The sequence below is a fragment of the Protopterus annectens genome, chromosome 2.part1 (genome assembly GCF_019279795.1).
Source record: "Protopterus annectens isolate FY-2018-M chromosome 2.part1, PAN1.0, whole genome shotgun sequence".
NCBI classification, from domain to species: domain Eukaryota; kingdom Metazoa; phylum Chordata; order Ceratodontiformes; family Protopteridae; genus Protopterus; species Protopterus annectens.
Genome location: NC_056729.1, coordinates 1,502,557,079 through 1,502,579,262, shown reverse-complemented (window position 1 = coordinate 1,502,579,262; position 22,184 = coordinate 1,502,557,079). Strand labels below are relative to the sequence as shown.

The following is a 22,184-nucleotide window of genomic DNA, read 5'->3' as shown; positions in this document are numbered from 1 at the left end:
TTTATCACACATCTTGTGGCAACATTCTTAACAAAATAAATGATGTAGTTTTATTGTGCATGGAACAGCACTCAATAACCCCCTTGTTGCAGTAGAGTTATAACACCGTAACTGCTGTTACATGTCCTTGTGATTCTCACAGTAGTATTACAATAGCAGCACATAGGCAATAAACATGCATTCTGACAGAGTGTCATTTACACAACGAGAGACCCAGAGACTAACGTACAACAGATTTGATCACTCAGGAGATGGGTACACCAGATTTTTTTTTTTTTTTTTTTTTCACCCCTGAAAAATTACCCTTCATTTCTATATTCATCACATGAATACTGATTAACATTTAGTCAGGGACTGTTTGGTTGAGTTGGGTCTTGCTAGCTAAGTAGCAGTCTGGTGAAATAAAAAGTAAACTATTTATGTAAAGGCAAAGCACCATCCAGCCCTCAACCCACACGCGGAGCTGCAAACAATACTATACTATACCTAATGCTACTGTCAGACAAACCTTAAATAAAATGGTTACAAAACAGTACAGATTTCATTTAAAGAACTAGTCTGACGTCCGTGCTTCAGCCAGTGGCCTTTAGATCTGCATTGATAAGATGACCTATTGCCACTTTCTACATCCTTTTAAAGACATCAGTGTCCTCACGGCTATTTTTGCACAGTTACAGGTAATGCATGTGAACAAATTAATATACAAATGACCCGAATTCTACAGGGAGTACTGCATGATGCTTCAGTGGTTACTGCAATTTATATATTTTTTTTTTCTCTAGCTACAAACACCTGCCATGACAGAAAGTTTCAAGCTACTCCATTTATGACCATGTGAAGTATATTTTGTTCTTAAATGACATAATTTAAAAATTGGAAGGCTATTTTCCCTCCCCAGAATGATTTGTGTAACAACAATAATTAAAATGTCCATTTAAGCTGAAATAGTTAAATAAAATACCACATTTATAGAAAAATACAAGCACCTGTAAATAGAACACCTTTTGATGAAAGCTTTCGATAATTTGGTACTGTAACCAGATGTGCTTTTCAATTGAGTGGGATGAAATCAAAATATATGGACTTTTCAACAGTCAACAAATACACACACACACACATACATGTATATACTCCTGTACAACACTTCAGTCAAACTAAAGTAAATTAAATAATGACATGTGATGCTTACTTTCAGCTGTGTCTTGTATCTGACCTCAACTGCAGCTGCCACACAACTGCAGTAGACAAGTATATAACTCTCTATGGTTACACAGTGCTGGGACTTGGTGCTATTCAAAATGTGCCCTTGCTCATTGGACAGAAATTACTATAACCCCATAACTATTTTTTCCTGTGCCATTGTTTGTCATTTAGGCATTCCAATCTACATTTTTCTTTCTAGTAAAGCCTTGTGCACTGCAGCTTTTTTGAGTTTGTAAAAAATGTTGCATTTCAGTCTGGATTAAAACTGATGCATGTGGCATAATTTATATATATAGCAGCATTGCATGTAACATTGAAAGGAAACTCTTTCCTGTGATGACGGTGGTACACTTAAAATATGTAATGGAATAGAAAGATAGACGCAAATCTTGAAAAGCAAGGAATGACTGAAGGAACAACTTTGGTGTTGAAGGGATGATACACAAAACAGTCAGCTGTTGGCATTTGCTGAAAAACGAAGATTGTTAAACCATTCACAGCATCCTTTTTCTTTCACATTGTCCTGCAACTGGGATACTCCAAACTGTAGTGCAATCAGCATTTTCATTGTATATTTTTCCTCCAGCTATGAATTCCAAATTGGAAAAGCAGGACCTCTGGATTCTGAGCACCTCAAAGTTCCAGCCCCTGAAGTACAAATCCTTGGGGCAATTCATGTGGAAAACCAGCAGTTCTGGATAATATCTCACATTTGTTGCCTTTAAATATAGTTACAGTAAAACACTGTAGTGCTGAAAATGGTCTTTTGTTACTGGATTCCACGAAATAAGCACATGGCAAAAATCATAGCACAGAGCTGAAAGAAAAAAGACAACTTGTTAAACAATAACTCAGAGTAGGCATTTCGCAATCTGCCTATGTGAAAACTATTCATAATATTTTGCCTTCGGTAGTTTTCTAATAACAAAACATACTTTCTCAAGTTTAAGGGCAAACTTATAAATCAATATAGGACTCAAAATATAACTCTTTCAATATCTATCTTAATCTACGGTACTTGTATATTCTTTGCTCATATCCCTCTTTTCTTCATAACCATCTTCTTTCCTTCTCTTTATAATGTGTATACGCGTGTGTGTGTGTGTGTGTTTGAGAGTATGTGTTTGTGATTGTATGGGTACAGTGAATACATCTCTATATACATGGAAAGGAATTTTAATGAATATTCACTCAATGCGACTGAAACATGCATAAACAATAAACAAAAAAGACTTATGTTAAGGCAAGCATATAAGTATTTTTAGTTAAAATATCAATAATTCACATGTAAGTTCCTTTTCGCAAGTTCACATTTAACAAATAAGTGTATATTTAAAATAGAAATGCTTACAACTTTTGTTTTAACATCTGTCATTTTATTGTGCATTTGCACAGTTTGATTGGATGTGTTTGTAGGCAGATGATTTGTGTCACCTGTTTAATCAGTACATTTCTGTGTGATTTTGTTTCTGAACTACTCTTCAATATTAGAAAGATAAAAGAGCTAAACATGTTTGGTGACTTAATTAGTGGTTCATTTGTTATTATTACATCATATATATATATATATATCATTATATCTTAATGAATGAATGTCCATAATGTTGGTTGATATCAAAATGACTTTGACTTGCTGAACCTTTACAAAGCTTGAAATAAGGAATGACAACAACCCCATTTGGTGAATATTGTTTGGATTTGCACATAGATTTTTATTCTTTATGGAGCATTAAGGGTACTCACAGTCTGTCATCAGAACTCAAAATATAATTTATCTAAAATGCTCTATTACATGTTGGCATCTTAGTACAATAGAGTTTGCTTTATAGCATGTGTTGCAGTTTGCCTGGACAGCTTCCAATACAGAAAAGAAAGACATGCAGAGTTTATTTATTTTTGTCCTTTGTTGACTGAGTTAGTCCCACTAGTTTATTGCCTTTTGAAACATAGTCCCTCTTTGAGTTGGAGTAACCTTGTAGGTCATGTATATAGGGATCTGAGATATGGGAGTAGAGCTCCCACATTGGGGGGAGCAAGGATGCAGCTTCCCAAGTAAGAAATGTTTGACTTGTGGTGTTTTGTGGGGTCTTTTGCTGCAGTTTGTTAGATGATTTACTTCAAATGTTTGAGTTATGCTATTTTACATGATAGCTGATGGAGATGTGATGTCTTGTTACAGACACATAGGATGCTTCTACTTAGGGCAGAATCATGATAGCATCACAGTGCCTATATTATGAAATACTATGAAGAAAGAGCCATTAACATTCTAGAAGAGTGACTTTTTTACCCATCTCGTATAACATGATTGTCACTGCTCATGCAAGCTAAGTTCCAGTTATATTAACAAATGCACAGCAAAACCTCAGAACTCGTTGGTATGTAGAAATATTTACAACTGCCCAAAGTGATAAAAAAATGATGGCTTTAGCATGTTCCACATGTCATTTACTGTTTCACCATTAGGTATGTGCACCAATTGCTTCAGACAACTGATTTACTTATCGTAATGTACTTGTACTGTAGAGAGACAGAATCCTTTTCCTTCACCATCACCACATGCACAAATACCATATCACTCCAGGATACGTACACTTTGCAATGTCTAACATATATAATGGCTCTGTTTTTAAACTACCTGTTTTAATCAAGGCTAGAATATAAGGAATGGATGCACAAGTGTCACCCATTCATCCTCTTCAAAAACTGAGTTGTTGACACTTTCTCGAAAATCTCTAAATCTATAAATGATTTATTGACTTATTTTAGCTTTAAACTATGCTGTGACTGAAATTTCCATGTGACATGTAGATGCAATGGTGATAGCTTCAATAAACAAAAATGACATGCCATCCAATAAACTTTCTTTCATTGTGTTCTGTTACATTTAAAAACATTTTTTCTATGTGAGTTGTCACTTCCTCGAAAACCCTAAATCTATAAATGATTTATTGACTTATTTTGGCTTTAAACTATGCTGTGACTGAAGCTTCCATGTAACATGTAGATGCAGTGGGTGATAGCTTCAAAGCTTCAATAAACAAAAATGACAAGCCATCCAATAAACTTTCTTTCATTGTGTTCTGTTACATTTAAAAACATTTTTTCTATGTCTTAGGCTTTCCATCTCCCAGCAGATATGGTCAAAATTAAAGTACTTACTCTGACAGACTGGTTGAAGTACAATGGTGTACACATACAAACACACCCACAAAAAGATCAAATCTAGACTTGGTCACTAGCAAGCATGTTGTACCGCACTGGACATTTACTCTTCCCAACCAGTATTTGGTCTATGGTGCCCTGGACTTTATGGGTAATAGTGTAGGAAAAAAAACAACTGGAAAGAAAGTTTAAAAACCAGAACTATACTTCAATCTCATTGTTTTAAGCTTAATTACAAAATAGTTATATAGCCTGCAACAAAGTCAAATACCCCATAAGCACCCAGTGAAAGATAAAACAATTCTGCTATGGTCTTACTAAGTTACTGTACAGCTTAGTAACAAATTGTGTCTCCAACAAAGCTTGGTGCGTATTCCATCAAAAGTCAAAACGTTTTGATATCCAAAATCAAAACATTGCTCAGCCTATGAATCTAACTTCATCATGTGCTACATAATTAAAAATGATTGATAATGTTATTACTTTTTGTCACATTTTAGAAATGTGTTGCATGGTTCTTCTTGCCAACTCCCCACCCAAACATACACATACGCATACAAAACATCTCCTGGAATAAGCTATCAAGCTTTTTAAGCACTAAATGAGCATTTCTGAATTAATGTCTCACCCTTGAGATAGACGAGGAAAGAAGTACATACCTCAATTGCCAGGACCCCAATAGTCAATGCTCCAGCCAAGTACACATACGGCTCCAGAGAATTCAAGATCACAGTGTAGCATCCCTACAAGAGAAAACATTTTGTCATTTTTCCTTCTGTTTGTTGCTACATGTTAACTGTCTCACCACTTACTGGCCTCACTTTGTGGTTCAAATCCATGAATCACCCCTTCTTATTTTAATCAGTTAGCACAGAAGGGAGAGTGAGGGGTGACAAACACAGTTATTACAAGCAGAAGGCTATTTTTTATTTATTCTTCTTCCGGCTTTTCCCGGTTAGGGGTCGTCACAGTAGATTACCTCTCCACTCGAGTTGCCATCCCAGTGCCCAACCTTTCACGGAAAGTACACACATGCACATACTCACTGCCCTGATTTCCTTTGTCCCCCAGCCCCTTAATATGTAATGATCATGAACAAAAATAATCTGAACATTTTCCACCTGCCTGCTTGTTTGGAAATATGCTTCCTTGCTTGTACTATGGTTTCTGCCAGGCTTCACAAAAACCCAATCCTTCTCAAAAATGGAACACTGGCCTCTAGACTGTCACTACTCTGCATTTCCTACTGACCACCTGCCACCTAGGCATCTAGTGAAATTTGGGTTATCTGTATCATGCAGAAAAGAAGTCTCTTATGCATGAATGGGTAAATGAAATAGATTGTAATGTTGACATCAAAAAGGTAAAATAATCATGTAATCTAAGATAACCCAGTCTAAGGACAGGAATTACTAGCACTGTTCAGCTCTGTGATTGTAAGGTAATTTATAGGAAAATAGGGAAAGTACACAGCAGGGACACTATGATGAAATTCTTTCTGAGGACATCAGGAGACATTCATCTGTGTAGGGAAACACATAGACTTACTTCTTCTGGAACGCTTCAGCCACCATGTTCAACACCTTGGTTGACACTCTAGTTGCTGAAAAAAGCCATAATGGTTACATTGTTGCTGAAGAAAGCCATAATGGTTACATTGTTCTGGAAGTGATGCTTGTGGTAGAGCAAAGGGCTCTGCTGTCCAGAATTGTTTCGGTGGTGCATCAAAAGGCATCTGAATTCAACATCATCATCTAGACATCATACACAGGGATGACATCTTGAAAAAGAGCCACCATCAGGAAACTGATGCACTTTATATGCCAGTTGAAACTGTTTACATTAAAATGAAAGAAAAAACATTCAGAACTTGGAACTGATGGGAATAGGAATCCCATGCATATTTATTTTATTATTTTACATTTGTTGACTGGGCTAGTCTAGCTGGATATATATCCATTTTCAGTAGAGGCCCGGGGAGAAAAGCTCCACATAGTTTTCTAACAGATACAATACATTAAAACATTAATGACAAGAATATTATGAGATGATTACATGTGTTCCAAGGTAACAAAACATATAAAAAAAAACTTTTTTTTGCTATGAGAAGAGAGAGAAGGATTTAGAAGTAAGTGGAAGGCACACAAAGCAAAGTGATGAGCAGGAATAAGAGAACAAAGTAGTTAAAAATGGGATTGGAAGAATTAGGTGTAGGGTAGTAAGTTGTTGATGAGACAGTAAGATGGCCAATTCAGTTGTTCCTGGTTACAGTAAGTCAGCCTAAATGGAAGTGGATTTAAAGTAACAGAAAGAGAGAGATGCAAAAAAAAAAAGAAGATGTTGGGCAAGACTAACAGTGGGAGATGATTAGTCAGGGTTAGTACAGGGACATAGCCAGTGAGTTGTAAGATATGATTTAAGTTTCTTTTTAAATAGTGAAGTTGAAGAAAGAGATGTAATTTCAACAGAAAGTAGGTTCCAGCTTTTGCCTACAGTGTTAGTGAAGAGGGATTCTCCTGCTTTGTTGTTAGATTTATGAGTAGAGATGAGTAATTTGTTTGCAGAGCGTAGGTTTGTAAGATTTTTATATGGGCAGATTAGACTTTTGAGGATTGGTGTGTTGCTTGGATGATACAGGGTTTTGTGGGTAATAGTTAGCTGGTGAAGTAGAATATGGTTCTGTAGTTCCAGCCAACCCAGATGTTTCAGACTTTGGCAGTGGTGGGATCTAGCAGGAGAGCCTGTAGCAAATCTGGCATTGTTCTTGTAGGCTATTGACAGCTTGTTGAGGTTGCTTTTTGATAGGTTAGTATATATAGGAGATGCATAAAAGAGTGTTGAGATGAGATGGGTGTGAGCAATAGAAGTTCTTGCTATGGGAGTAAGGAAAGGTTTAATTCTATAGAGGGAGCCTAGATTTCGGTTAACTGATTTTATTGTGGTGTTAATATGAGTATCAAAGTTAAGGCTGTGGTCAATTGTCACTCCCAAGAGTTTAGTTGAAGTGTCAGGGGATATAACTGTATTATTTTTAGATTTAATAGTGAAGTAAAGTGGGGGTGACTTGAGTGTGGGAGTAAACAGTAGAAGTTTAGTCTTTTTAGGGTTAAGGAGGAGGCAACGCTGTAAAAACCAATCTTCAACAAATTCAAAGACCTTTTGGGTGAGTGACTGTAGTTCAGATGATTCAGTAGCTGAGAAAATTAATGTAGAGTCATCTGCGTATTGAATGGATACAGCATGTGGGATGCTTGTAGACAGATCATTTATAAAGATAGAGAATAGAAGAGGGCCCAGAATAGAACCTTGGGGTACACCAAGAGAGACAGGAAGGTGGGAAGATAGAGTATTGTTCCAGAGTACTGCCAGTTGCCTATTGTGTAAGTAGGACTTGAACCACTGTATAGCTTGACTATCAAGTGAATGGGACTTAAGTATATTCAGTAGAAGGTGATGGTTATTCTTAATGAGAAACAGACTCTAAAGACACCTTTCAACAGTGGAGTTTGGGTCTGCTTTAAGAACTGTCAGATCGAGTCCCCTTCAGTAGATCGAACCTTTAAAAGTTTGAATCTCATATGGCCGAGACCATATGATCGAACTTTTATAAGTTCGAACAGACTGAATGGAGATCTGCGTATAGTGCGGAATGGGAAGATTTCCCTTTTCCACAATGTAGTGCGATCTCAGAGTTGGTATATTTAAGTAGCGGGGGTGTTGGGGCGCAGCCCCCCATGTGGGGGGGGGCACAAGAGGGCTTGGCCCCCTGCTACGCAGGTTTAGTTTTTTTTTTCCTTCAGTTTTCGAACTTTTAAATGTTCAATGTTATCGTCTTTGAACATTTAAAAGTTTGATCTACTGAAGTAGATCCATCAGATCATTTTGTCTATCAGCAGAACTTTTTCTACGGAAGACTCTATGATCTCTAAAATGCAGTCTGTCATGACCATACCCAAAACTCACTGGTTCATAGTGATGGCTATCCAAATATGTGAAAATTTTGATAGCCCCCTCCCCCAGGATAATACTACACTATAAATAACACACAGAAAGAAAAATATCTTATGATTTGCATGCAGTGAAAATAGCTTCTAAATAATGTAAAATCTTTGAATATGGCAAAATATCTCGATGATGAAATTAAGCATAAATATGACAGATGCACAGAATAACCATATCCCATAGGGGTACAACCACTAACTTACAATGATGGCTGCAATACCGTAACAATAGATCGATGTTATAGTTAACTGGATTTGTTGTACTTAATGTTCTTTATTTTGTTTGTTATCTGACAAGTTAGGCTTGAATGGTTAACTTCAGCTGATATATAAAGTTATAATCTCCATCCTTTGTCCATTCCACTACAAACTAATATACTTCTTTTCACAGTGAACAGCATTAAGCAGGCTGCCTCAAGCCTGCTAAATCTTTGCCATAGTTATAGAAATGGCATTGCTCTTTAAAGTGGTCCATTTACACCAGAGATGCTAGGATATTTGCTCCATCAGTATGAATTATATTTCCGTTGCTTCTTTACTCATTGTGGTTTCCTTTGGGCTACTACTGCGATTAGGAAAACATCACAGAAAATAATGCGATTAGGAAAACATCACAGAAAATACTGCGATTAGGAAAACATCACAGAAATACTGCGATTAGGAAAACATCACAGAAATACTGCGATTAGGAAAACATCACAGAAATACTGCAAATAGGAAAACATCACAGAAATACTGCGATTGGGAAAACATCACAGAAATACTGCAAATAGGAAAACATCACAGAAATACTGCGATTGGGAAAACATCACAGAAATACTGCGATTGGGAAAACATCACAGAAAATACTGCGATTAGGAAAACATCACAGAAATACTGCGATTAGGAAAACATCACAGAAATACTGCGATTAGGAAAACATCACAGAACTACTGCGATTAGGAAAACATCACAGAAATACAAACATCACAGAAATACAAACATCACAGAAATACTGCGATTAGGAAAACATCACAGAAATACTGTGATTAGGAAAACATCACAGAAATACTGTGATTAGGGAAACATCACAGAAATACTGCGATTAGGAAAACATCACAGAAATACTGCGATTAGGAAAACATCACAGAAATACTGCGATTGGGAAAACATCACAGAACTACTGCGATTAGGAAAACATCACAGAAATACTGTGATTAGGGAAACATCACAGAAATACTGCGATTAGGAAAACATCACAGAAATACTGCGATTGGGAAAACATCACAGAAATACTGCGATTAGGAAGACATCAGAGAAACGATGTGCCAAGTGCTATAACCTCTCTTAAGCAGCACTCTGAAGCTTAAATGGAGTTAAAGAAAATGTAGCTTTCTGGTCTCTCTCTGACACACACACACACACACACACACACACACAGCACTTCTGATACCATGTTACCCACTTTGACAAAAATAATGTTTTTACCAGGCAATGTCCAGAAAGAAAGAGTTGGCCACAGGATTCCAAAGACAAACAGCAGACAAGCCAGGAAAGAATCACAAAACATTGACCAAAACAGAAGTGAGTTGCCAAGTCACAAACAAAGTACACAACAGAACAAGAAAAATTAATATGCACTTTAAATTTGATTGATATACAGTATATATATATATATATATATATGCAGACAGGTTTGTTGAGCATCATTTATCTCTTCAGCTCAGTTTTAAACATGGATATTACTGACTGACTTTCCAAAACTGTTGCTCTGTGACTGTGCTCTGTACTAGGTTAAACAAAGGGCCATGAGCAGAATTTACCTGGTTATTGTAGAATGATTCCTTGCCCTGCAGGCACTCCTCACGGTAATCAGTGGTTACCTGACGGAGATGAAGGTCTCGCTTACAGCAAGCTTCTGGCACATTCTGATTAGGCATGGTTGGGAAGTTTATCGTCTCTTCAAAATCTTCAGGCCCATTTACTCCACAACAGCCAAACTGACAAAACAACATAAATGTAAATCTATTAATTCTACTAGACTGCAAAGCAGACATGCAGTGCATTGCAAATGCTAATCCATGCTGAAGTACAGCTATCCTGTCATATCAGCACTGAGTTTTTCAGTTGTTGCTTTAACTCAGGGATGAATACAATTCCATGCAAAGAAATATCATACAATCTCTGTTCTGAGAAGGTGCAAATAGTCTCCAAAGCAATGTTAATTATAAGGCACTATATACTACACGGATGTCACTGTACAATCATATGCATAAACTCTGCAAAAGGCCATAGGACAGAAGAGAGAAGATTCCTAGTTTTGTTTGATCATCAGACATGTTTTTTCTCTAGCCAGCCATCAGTATTAAACTGCACAAAAAAAGGAGAGTAGTTGTATACAATGCCCAAGTAGTAGTATATAATGGAATAGCAATAAAAAGAAAAAATAAAAGTGTGAAAATTATATCTCTGAAACAAAAATTAACACCAGTATGTTTCTATGAGTAATTTATCAAAACTAGTGAGATGGATGTATTTCTTAGGCCACATTACTTCTGCACCTTTACAAACAGGTACTACTTGGACATGTCTAGAAAATTCAGGTGAGTAGTATACATCATGTGATCTAAATACAGAATATCTAAACACAAGTGATTGAAGCAAAGGTGGTCTAACATAAAGTTTGTCTAAACCCAGTATAACAGAAAAAAATATTTTCTTGAATGTATATCTAAATTTATATACCAACCTAATGGTCGCAAAATAAGGGAAAAAAAGAAAACAAAAAACACTGAATGTGCACCACCAGCTATGGTAAAACCAACTGCAATATTATTTATAAGTCTCTAAGAAAACTTAACACCAGTGATCACAAAATCATAAGGTTTCCTTATTATCAGAGTTGTAACTGATTGTAGTGGAGGCTATGATAAGATAGTGTTATTGGATCACTTTTTAGATTATTTATGTTTAGATGAAGTCTTAGAAGAATTGAAGGTGACCCCATGAAAATAAAATGCAATTCTATCATGTGTCTCAAAACAAGAAAGTCTATGGAGGACTTAGCAGAGGATGTGTTTACCAATGATCAAAGTGTGATGTTTCCCTACCAGTGATGGATATCCACTTTATCAGGATTTAACTTGCTTTGCACAACTAGCTGTAATTACTTTTGTTGCAGACTGACAGCTAGAATCCCACAAACTGCACAATCACTGTTTGTGTAAGATTACTGCGTGCTTTACTGACGAGTTTCTCCTTTCCACTCTGTGAAGTTAGTAAGTTTCAGCGCATGTGTGGAACTTGCCCTCCACATAGGGGGTACATAGGGTACATGACACCAGAAAAATGCTTACTCTGATCTTTGCAGGTGAGTTGGAGAAGAAATATGTTATGGGAGAAATGTATTCTCAACCCTGTGTGATCGACCAACATTTCTAAGAATGATCGAGCACTAATCATTCTTCGGTGAATCAGTGATGTTTGCTATTCAAGTTATTAGGTGTTTTTTACCAATTGATGCAGAGTTGGTTCAGTTATGTTGTTGTGATTAATTATTAATTAATTATGAAGTGTTTTTTGATTGGACTACAGCGAGGTGCTGTACCTATAATATTAAGTTTGTGAGAAGGATTGGATTTGATTGGTAGGCAGTTATGATTATATGACTGGTGATTTTGTGAGTGTTTTTTTTTTTTTACATATTTTATTTGAAAATATATGATTGGAGGTCAGGGTTATTTAAAGCTTTATCTTTTGTCACAGTAGATTATGCTGATGGTCTGAAGAAGCAGTTTATACCATGAAAGTGCTTACCCTTTTTACAATAATAAAATCTTTCTTTTTACACCCTTGGTAGACATTCTAGGATTTATTTTTTCACTGGCTTTGCTGTTATTCCTGGGCAGGCCTTTACTCAAATATCTGCTCCAGTTTTGAATCACATTTCAATCACTGAACCAGGTGGCACAAATAGGAGGCTGGTCAGTCATGAAGCACAAGTCCAGTGCAGGGAATAATTTTTGTATGTGGCAGAGATACAGAAAGTACAGTTGTGTACACTTACCATAAATGTAGATGTTCGAGTGTATTCACTGTTGCAGTCATTACATTTGGGTTATCCTGCTGGCAGGTTGCCCTCAGTCGGCCTGAATTCCAAAGTCTTGGGTCCTGCATCAGCTGCTGTCGCCTCTTCCCTGACGTCAGGTCGTCAGGGGTATAAAAGATGCAGCCAACGCCATTTTATTCAGTTTTTCTTGCCCCAGATGTCAGGTGCCCCCAAAAGGGTAGGCTAAAATTATGTAAATAAGACATACATGCACCAAAATAAGCTTTACCTTAATCTATAAGCAAATGCACCACCTAGGTTGTATAAATTAGAGAAGTAAAGATAAGTTCCAGCAAAATTAAGGGGGATGGTGGGTGGGTAACCTGGACTGCAACAGTGAATACACTTGAACATCTACCTTTATGGTAAGTGTACACAACTGTACTATGTTCTTCATGTTTCACTGTTGCAGTCATTACATTTGGGTTGAGTCCCAAAGCTATGGTTGGGGGGGCTGGAGCTAAACAGCATTAGGAGTGGCTATGAGGCCCTGCAGAACTGCAGTGGCAAAGCCTGCCCTGGATTTAGAGTAAAGAGGCAGATTGCAATGTTTTGTAAAGGTATGCACTGAACTCCAAGTAGCAGCCTCTAAAATGTCTTTGGTTGGTACTCCCCTGAGAAAGGCTGAAGTGGCTGCAGCTCTGGTTGAATGTGACCTAATGCCCTTAGGCACTGGTTTGCCATGCTGTGAGTAGCAGAAATGAATGCAGTGACCTATCCACTTTGAAATAGTCTGCTTGGAGATAGCCTTTCCTTGTGATGGTGTGGCATATGCCACTAGTAATTGTTCTGTCTTTCTGAAAACTTTAGTTTTGTCCAAGTAGAATCTAAGTTGTCTGTGTACATCCAAAGAATGCAGAATTTTCTCCCCCTTGTTCTGTGGATTTGGATAAAAAGTTGGCAAATTAATTGTCTGGTTAAGGGCTACACTGGATACCACCTTAGGCATAAATGTAAGGTTTGTTCTCAGAGAGACCCTGTCTGGATAAAAAACGATAAAGGGTTCCACAGCCATGAGTGCCTGTAGCTCTGAAACTCATCTTGCAGAAGTTATTGCTAGGAGCAGAGCTATTTTCCAAGATAAGAACTTTATATCCGCAGTAGCAGCTGGCTCAAAATGAGGTAAGGTGAGTTTTTCCAAGACATAATTGAGGTCCCATGCAGGTATTGGTGTTCTCCTTGGAGGCTTTAAAATTTTGGCTCCTCTGAGGTACTGCCTTAATAAAGGATGAGAAAAGATTGATGGCTCTGTATTGTAATGAGCCGAAATGGCAGAGGCATGGATTTAATTGATGAAAAAGATAGGCCTTTGTCCAGCATCTCAGTTAAGTATTGAAAAATCTGAGGAATATTTGGGACAGCTGTATCAGTTCTTTGAGCTTGGTTCTTCCATTTCCCAGCATAGGATTTTCTAGTACTAGGCCTAAAATGACATCCATCACAGCTTTACTGAGAGGTGTGGTTTGTATGGCTACATTATCTGCCATGCTGCCAGGTTTAGGGTCCTGAGCTGGCTGCACAGAATCTGGTTGTTTTGCTGGGACAGTAGATGAAGTATTTGAGGTAAGGTCCAGGCTGAGCATTGGGATAAGTTCCTTAAGATCAGATACCAGTACTGGCGTGGCCAGTCTGGGGCAATCAGAATCATTTTTGGTTTCTCCTGTCTGAATTTTAGGAGTACCTTGGGGAGAAGAGGCAGTGGAGGAAAGGCATATACTGATAGGTTTGTCCAGTTGAAAGATAAGGCGTCCACTTTCCAAGCTTGTCTGTGATAGGTCCTTGTGCAGAATCTTTTTAGTTGATTGTTGTGAGGGGAGGCAAATAGATCTACGTCTGGGCATCCCCATTTCTTTGTTATCATGCTGAAGACTTGTGGAACCAGGTATCACTCGTGGGGATCCTTGAGGTTTCTGCTTAGTTCATCTGCCAGAGTATTTTCCTTTCCTGGCCGGAATTGTGCCTGTAGATGAACTTGGTAAGTCAATGCTGTGTCCCATAAAGCCACGGCTTACCTGCACAGGGGATAAGAATGAGTGCCCCCCTGCTTGTTTATGTACCACATGACTGTGGTGTTGTCTGTCTTTATCAGTAGTTGTCCCGGATGAAGTAGGTCCTTGAAGGCTGTCAGGGCATTTTGAACAGCTAGCATATCTTTTTGATTGATATGTAGATGCTTTTGGTTTGTGGACCAGGTGCCCTGAATGCCTCTTCCTGCCATGTGTGCCCCCCAGGCATAATCCGAGGCATCCGTCGTTAGGCTCTGCCTGGCTGGGGGTAGTGAGGAATGGCTGTTCCTTGTTTTGGTGACAAGCCTTTGTCCACCATCGAAACTCCTGTTGCAGGCAGGGAATTAGAGTAATCATTGTTTCCAGACTGTGGCAATGTTGTGTCCAGACACTTTTCAGGTACCATTGAATTTTCCTCATATGCAGTCTTGCATATGGAATTAGTAAGATGCAGGATGCCATGAAGCCCAAAGCCTGCAGAATCTTTCTTGCAGATAACTGGGCCTTTGTTGCCATTTCCTTGAAATAGGTAGTCAGTTGCCTTTGTTTGTCTGGAGTAAGAGAAGCCATCTGGGCAGTTGTTTTTAAGCTTGCACCCAGGAATATTATCTCTTGAGAGGGTACTAGTTTTGATTTCTTTTTGTTGACTGTGTACCCTAGGCATGTTAAAAGTTTTATCACAAACGTCAGATGCTGTACTAGAATGTCCTTGTTCTCTGCTTGTATGAGGCAGTCATCCAAGTAAGGATATATTTGTATTCCTCTTTGTCTGCAGTAAGCAATTACTGGTGCCAGGCACTTTGTGAAAACCCCGGGTGCAGTAGATAAGCCAAAGGGCAGTGTAGAGAATTGGTAATGCTTTGAGCCAGCCTTGAATCTGAGGTATCTTCTGCATGATTGATTGGGACATGCAGGTATGCCTCTTTTAGGTCTAAAGTCACGAGCCAAGCCTTGCTGCCCAGCATGGGCAGAAGCTGCTGTAAGATCAACATCTTGAATTTTGGTATATCCAGGAAAGTGTTTAGAATAGATAGGTCCAGTATCGGTCTCCATGCTTTGTCCTTTCTTGGTACCAAGAACAGTCTTGAGTAAAATCCTTGTCCCTGCTCTTGCTGTGGCACTTGTTGAATAGCCCTCATGTCCATGAGAGCTGCGACTTGTTTTTGAGCTTCTGCTCATTGATTTTTTGGCAGATCTGGCCAACTGTTTGCCCTTGGCAGGGTATGGAAATGAAACTTGTAGCCTTGTGACACTATGTCTAGAACCCATTTGTCCTGGGTTATAATGTGCCAATTTTGAGAAAAAAGTGCTAGTTTTCCCCCTAAGGGTGCTGCCAGAAGATAAGTGTTTGGTGCAGGCAGGGGGAAGTCATTGGGACTGTTTCCTGCATGATTGTGCTTTGTCTTCTCCACCTTTGGAGGTAGAGGCACTCCCTGTAGGATTCTTGCGGCTGTGATCTGCCTCTAGGCCATCTGGATCTGCCACTTTGAGGTCTGTCTGAGACTGGAAAGGACCAATTCTTTGTAGGCCAATGTCTGCTAAATCTAGGTGGCTGTACCTGTAAGAAATCCTTGACCGTTTGCATAGATTTGGCTTTGTCCTCCATTTTCTTTAACACCTCTTCTGCCTTAACACCAAACAAGGTATCATGTTGTAAAGGAGCATCTAACAATTTTGCTTTGACATGGTCAGGCAGATTTTGTTCCTTTAACCAAGCATGCCTCCTAATGACAGAACCCATAACAGCGGCCCTGCAGGAGGCCTCCAGAGAATCAAACGTACATTGCAAAGTATGCTTTCCAACTTGTTCAGCTGCATGCAATAAATCCTGCATTTCTTTGTTTTCTGCACATTCAGAATTTGCTATAATTTTCTGTTTAAGCAGTGTCATGATATACTGCTGATATTTGAGCATATGAAAATGGCAATTTAAGGCCCTTACAGCCAAAGTAGCAGATGTGTAAATATTTTTCCCCATCTATCCAGTGCCCTAGAATCCCTGTCAGAGGGGGTAGGGTTTTTTGCAGTAGAAGCCTTGATCCCTTTTGGACCCTGAGAAATAGTTTCTGTGTCTGAGGTGGGGTTTTTGAAAAGGAATTTATGTGAGTCAGGGATCCTGTAGTATCTGTCCGGCTTAACAGGAGCTGGAGGTAAAGAGTCAGGGGTCAGACTAGACTCCGAGAACACATCATCTACAATGTCCAACACAGGTGGAATAGCTAGAGGCCTGTTTTGAGGTAGTAAAAGGAAGTCACTGACCCTTTTCTTAGATTCTGAAAAATCGTGTCTCTCCCAGTGGAAGTGCTCCCTCATGGTATGCAAGGTTTCCCCAAAAGAGTAGTCCTCAGGAGGAGAAGCTGAAAGAATTGATTCTTCAGCATCAGAATCCTCATGGGGGGAAGAGAATATTCTTGATCAGAAGAGGAATCAGAAAAAATGGAAACCTGATATGAAGATTCATAGTCAGACTCTTGCCTGAGCCTCTTATCAGGAGGGGGATGGGAACCCCTGATCAAGGTAATTAAGTCTTCGGCCATTTTGAGCATCTGTTTTTTGGGCATGGAGGCCTGTCCTTGTGGCTGGTGAACTTGTTTCTTTGCCTTTAAAGGTGTTTTAGTCTTTGTCTTTGAAGTCGGTTTAATATATAATTGTTTAGGTCTGAATACACCCTCATAAGCCAATGCCTGCTCAGCGGCTCCAGACCCATCTGAGGGAATATTCTCCGAGGCTCCAATACCTTGAGTTTCCAGCGGCCTGGCTGACTCCACATGGGAGTCGGTAGCGGCCTGTGACTCTGAAGTACCGGGTGTCAGGGGCTGTGAAAGCGCCTCACTGAGAACCGACAAACCGGCGACTTGCTTAGGAGAAGCTTGGTCATCGGTTTTGGAACTCGATTGCCTGTTTTTTTCTTTGTGTTTTTTGTGAACTCTGATAGTCGGATGGCTAACCGACGACATTGTATAATTAAATCTTCGCCCAAAATAGCTTAATGCAAAATCGTACCGATGCTTAATAGTGCGTTGCTTAAATCTAGCACAAAACCAACAACTAGCAAAATCGTGGTCAGAGCCTAGGCAAGGAATACAGTAAGAATGAACGTCCTTATGAGGTATTTGCTTCCAACAAGAAATACAATTATTAACTTTTTCTGACATTGGTCTGGAGCAAGAAAAAGTTTCCCCAACGGGGCACTTAGCTCTTAATGAAGACTTTGGATCTGAAGCTCGAACACGAAAATCTCAGGAGTTGGCTGACTGGCACTTGCGAACTGCTTCTGCTTCGGGCACCACGTGGCAAGAAAGACTGAATAAAATGGCGTTGGCTGCATCTTTTATACCCCTGATGACCTGACGTCAGGGAAGAGGTGACAGCAACCGACGCAGGACCCAAGAGTTTGGAATTCAGGCCGACTGAGAGCAACCTGCCAGCAGGATAACCCAAATGTAATGACAGCAACAGTGAAACATGAAGAACATCCCTATTAAGTCACTGCTTAAACAGTTAAATGCTGACCAAAAGGCAACACTCTGTATTAAAAGGAAAGCTGTCTGATAAGGAAATTAAGGGAGATCATGAAAGAATACCAGACAAATATATGCCAAAAGGCATGTATTATGTCCAGTGACATCCAGGACTTTAGTCACATGAAGGGAATGACACCCCCCCCGAAAGACTATGCCAGAATTTGATATACAGATTAAGGTCATTGAGGTCAGTGATTTCAAGGATAGGCTGAACTTCCTCTTGTCACTTCCAGAAAAAGGTCAAGATGAGATAGAATCTTTCATTTCTCTTTTTGTAAATGTCAAGCATCTCTACAAATGAGTAAGAGGTTTTACAGACCCTTAAAGGAGTACAGTCCACACCTCTTTTGGAATGTATGCAGAAGCCGACAGTAACCATTTGAATTGCTGGGACCCGTTAGAGTGAGCCCTGAAATGTGGAGACTGAATGGCCGAAACAATGGGCTTATACATACCAAGTCCAAGATGACATTTCTTGGAATATTACCTTTTCTCCAAGTTATAATGAACTGGGAGATGGTATACATAAGTTCAGGGGTGCAGGGGGCACCTCCACCCTCAGACTTATATATACCAAAAAAGATGTTTTAAGGAGAAGAAAATGTTTTGAGGTTTGTTCTTCTCTGGGCTTTTAGTCAATTTTGGGGGGATTTTTTTTTTTTTCAATATGGAGCTGAGACTGACTGGTCTTTAAAGAGAGCTTCTTTCGAGGGAGGAGCTAATAACTGTAAGATGCAATCAATCAAGGCACTGCCCAAAGCCCAATGGTCCTATTGGTTTTCCAAGATGAAGCAAACTTGAAAAAATAACTTGCAATAAAGTAATGGCAGTGCCTGTTGAGTATACCTCCTGGGTGACTTTGTGGGTGGTACAAGGGAAGGCAGTAATACCTGGTGCTTGTAAGCCTTCCATGTCCTACAACAGGGCTACTTCTTGGGGTACTGGATTAGCATTACTAAGAGAAATGGAAGCTAGTGCTGTCTTACACAAATACTCCAGAACACTAAGCATTACTTCTGTTATTTTTGGAGATCTTTGCAATGGTCCCTAAAAGCCTTAAAAAAAGCCATCATCCTTGAAGAGGTATCTAGAAATGTCTGCCACAGGTCATCTTTAAATAAGGACAGTCCCACCCATGCCACTTGAAATTGGCAGACTGCTATGCCTACTGCTTAAGTCACAGCATACACACAGTTAAAAATATTGTAGGCTATAGGAAAAGTACAGTTTTGTACCTACCATAAATGTAGATGTTTGAGTGCGCAAACAGCTGCAGTCATCACACTTGGGTTATCCTGCCGTCAGGCGGGTCCTCGGTCGGCCGAATTCCAAAGTCTTGGTCCGGCGTCAGTTGTTGTCACTTCTTCCCTGACGTCAGTGCAGCAGGGGTATAAAAGAGGCAGCCGACGCCATTTTCTTCAGTTTTTCTTGCCCCAGATGTCAGGTGCCCCCAGAAAGGAAGGCAAAACATGATGTCATGCAAACATACATAAGTAGATAAATCAAAACAGTAGTTGCAAGCAAATACACCATAAAGGAATACCCCAAATAGGTTGTATGTTGAAGGTGTTAGTCATAAGCCCTGTCCTAAGAGGGGATGGAGGGAGGGTAACCTGGACTGCAGCTGTATGCGCACTCGAACATCTACATTTATGGTAGGTACAAAACTGTACTATGTTCATCGTGCATACAGCTGCAGTCATCACACTTGGGTAGAATCCCAAAGCTAAGTAAGGGTGGCTGGTACTAAGTGGAATTAGGAGGGGCTAGAATGACTGCTGTGGCAAAGCCTGCTCTAGATTTTGAGTATAGTGGTAGGTGGTAGTGCTTGGAGAAAGTGTGCACTGAACTCCAAGTAGCTGCTTCCAAAATATCCTTGGTAGGGACCCCCCTGAGGAAAGCTGCTGAGGTAGCTGTAGCCCTGGTGGAGTGGGATCTGATGTATACAGGCACTGATTTTCCATGAAATGAGTAACAAAAGCGTATGCAGTGGGCTATCCATTTTGAAATAGTTTGTTTGGAAATCGCCTTTCCTTGAGCACCTGTAGCATAGGACACAAAGAGCTGCTCAGATTTTCTGAATGACTTTGTTCTGTCCAAGTAATAACGAAGTTGCCTGTGAATGTCCAAGGAGTGTAGAAGCCTCTCTCCTTTGTTCTGTGGATTTGGATAAAAGGTAGGTAAATGAATAGCCTGATTCAAGGCCACACTGGATACTACCTTTGGCATGAAGGTAGGGTTGGTTCGTAAGGAAACCCTGTCCTGATGGAAAATGATGAATGGTTGCACAGCCATGAGGGCCTGTAGCTCCAAAACCCTGCGTGCTGATGTAATAGCCAGAAGGAAGGCTGTTTTCCATGACAAGTATTGTAGCTCTGCTGAAGAAGCCGGCTCAAAAGGAGGCTGTGTCAGCTTTTCCAATATGAAGTTGAGGTCCCAAGCTGGAGCTGGTGGTTTCCGTGGGGGTTTTATATTTTTTGCCCCTCTGAGGAACTGCCTTAATAGAGGATGTGAGAATAAAGGAGGATCCGTATTGTATTGAGCTGAAATGGCTGAAGCGTGGATCTTGATAGAAGAGAAGGAAAGGCCACTGTTTAACATCTCAGTTAGGTACTGTAAAATCTGAGGTATATTTATTACCCAAGGATTCTGACCCTTTGCTTGATTCCAGGAACAAAATCGTTTCCATTTGGCGGAGTAGGTTTTTCTAGTAGAGGGTCTCCTGGTCTCCAAGATGACATCCTGTATCTCCTTGGAGAGGGGAGTCTGTTGGTAAATTAAGGTATTCTCCATGCAGCTAGATTTAGAGTTCTGAGCTGGCTGTGAAGGGTCTTGTAGTTGTGCTGGGACAACAGAAGAGGAACTTGAGAAAGGATCCATGGTGGTGAGTGTGACAGGCTCTTTAGGAGAGGATACCAGTGTTGTCGTGGCCAGTCTGGAGCAATGAGAATCATTTGTGGCCTCTCTGCTCTGGTTTTTAATAGGACTTTGGCCAGAAGAGGTAGAGGCGGGAAGGCATAGACTGTCAATGATGTCCAATTGAAAGAGAGTGCGTCCACTTTCCAGGCCTGTGGATGATAGGTCCTTGAACAGAATTTCTCCAACTGGTAATTTCTGTGGGTAACAAATAGATCTATGTCTGGCTGTCCCCATGCCGAGTTATCTTTGAGAAGACTTGAGGATGCAACTTCCATTCGTGTGGGTCTGTCATATTTCTGCTTAAGTTGTCTGCCAGTGTGTTTTCCTTCCCTGGCAGGAATTGTGCCTGTAGTTGAATTTGAATTTCCAGTGCTGTGTTCCACAGGGTCATAGCTTGCCTGCACAGGGGGTATGAATGAGTCCCCCCCTGTTTGTTTATGTACCACATGACTGTGGTGCTGTCTGTCCTTATTAATAGCTGGCCTGGATGCAGTAGGTCTTTGAAGGTCGTAAGAGCATTTTGCATGGCTAGCATCTCCTTTTGGTTGATGTGTAGGTGCATTTCTTTTTGGGACCATTTTCCCTGAATGCACTGACCTGCCATGTGTGCTCCCCAGGCATAGTCTGAGGCATCTGTTGTGATGATTTGAGTTGCTTGTGGTAAACAGAAAGGAAGACCTGTGTTTCTTTGGCATGCTTGAGCCCACCACAAAAAGTCCTTTTGAAGGCATGGAATGAGTGGTATAATTGTTTCCAAGCTGTGGCTGTGTTGAGACCATAAGTTTTTTAGGTACCATTGTAGTTTCCTCATATGCAGCTTTGCAAATGGTATTAGTAGTATGCAAGATGCCATGAACCCCAGAGCCTGCAGGATTTTCCTTGCAGTTAGCCTGGTTAAAGTTGCCATTTTGATGAAGTATTGAGACAGTTGCCCTTGTTTGTCTGGCGTGAGGTAGGCCATCTGGGTTGTTGTATTTAAGCTGGCACCCAGGAAAATTATCTGTTGAGAAGGTATTAGTTTTGATTTCTTTTTGTTCACTGTGTATCCCAGGCAGTTTAACAGTTTTATTACAAATGCCAGATGTTGCAATAGAATGTCCTTTCTGTCTGCTTGGATCAGGCAGTCGTCCAGATATGGGTAGATTTGGATTCCTCATTGTCTGCAGAAGGCAATTACTGATGCCAGGCATTTCGTAAACACTCTGGGCGCAGTAGATAAGCCAAAGGGCAATGCAGAGAATTGGTAATGGGTTGAACCTGCAAGAAATCTGAGGTATCT

General features: G+C 39.9%; 1 protein-coding gene across 2 annotated transcripts in view; it reads right to left on the bottom strand.

The window, feature by feature from the left end:
* Window positions 1–819: 819 nt before the first annotated feature.
* TSPAN18 (tetraspanin 18) overlaps window positions 820–22,184 on the bottom strand; it is a 142,250-nt gene continuing 120,885 nt past the window's right edge. For both annotated transcript variants that reach the window (XM_044062965.1, XM_044062963.1), the window contains exons 6-8: window positions 10,172–10,348; window positions 5,028–5,111; window positions 820–2,020 (exon numbers count right to left, since the gene is read on the bottom strand). In XM_044062965.1, the coding sequence (XP_043918900.1) occupies window positions 1,973–2,020; window positions 5,028–5,111; window positions 10,172–10,348 (309 nt within the window). In that variant the 3' untranslated portion in view covers window positions 820–1,972. The remainder of the gene's footprint in view (window positions 2,021–5,027; window positions 5,112–10,171; window positions 10,349–22,184) is intronic.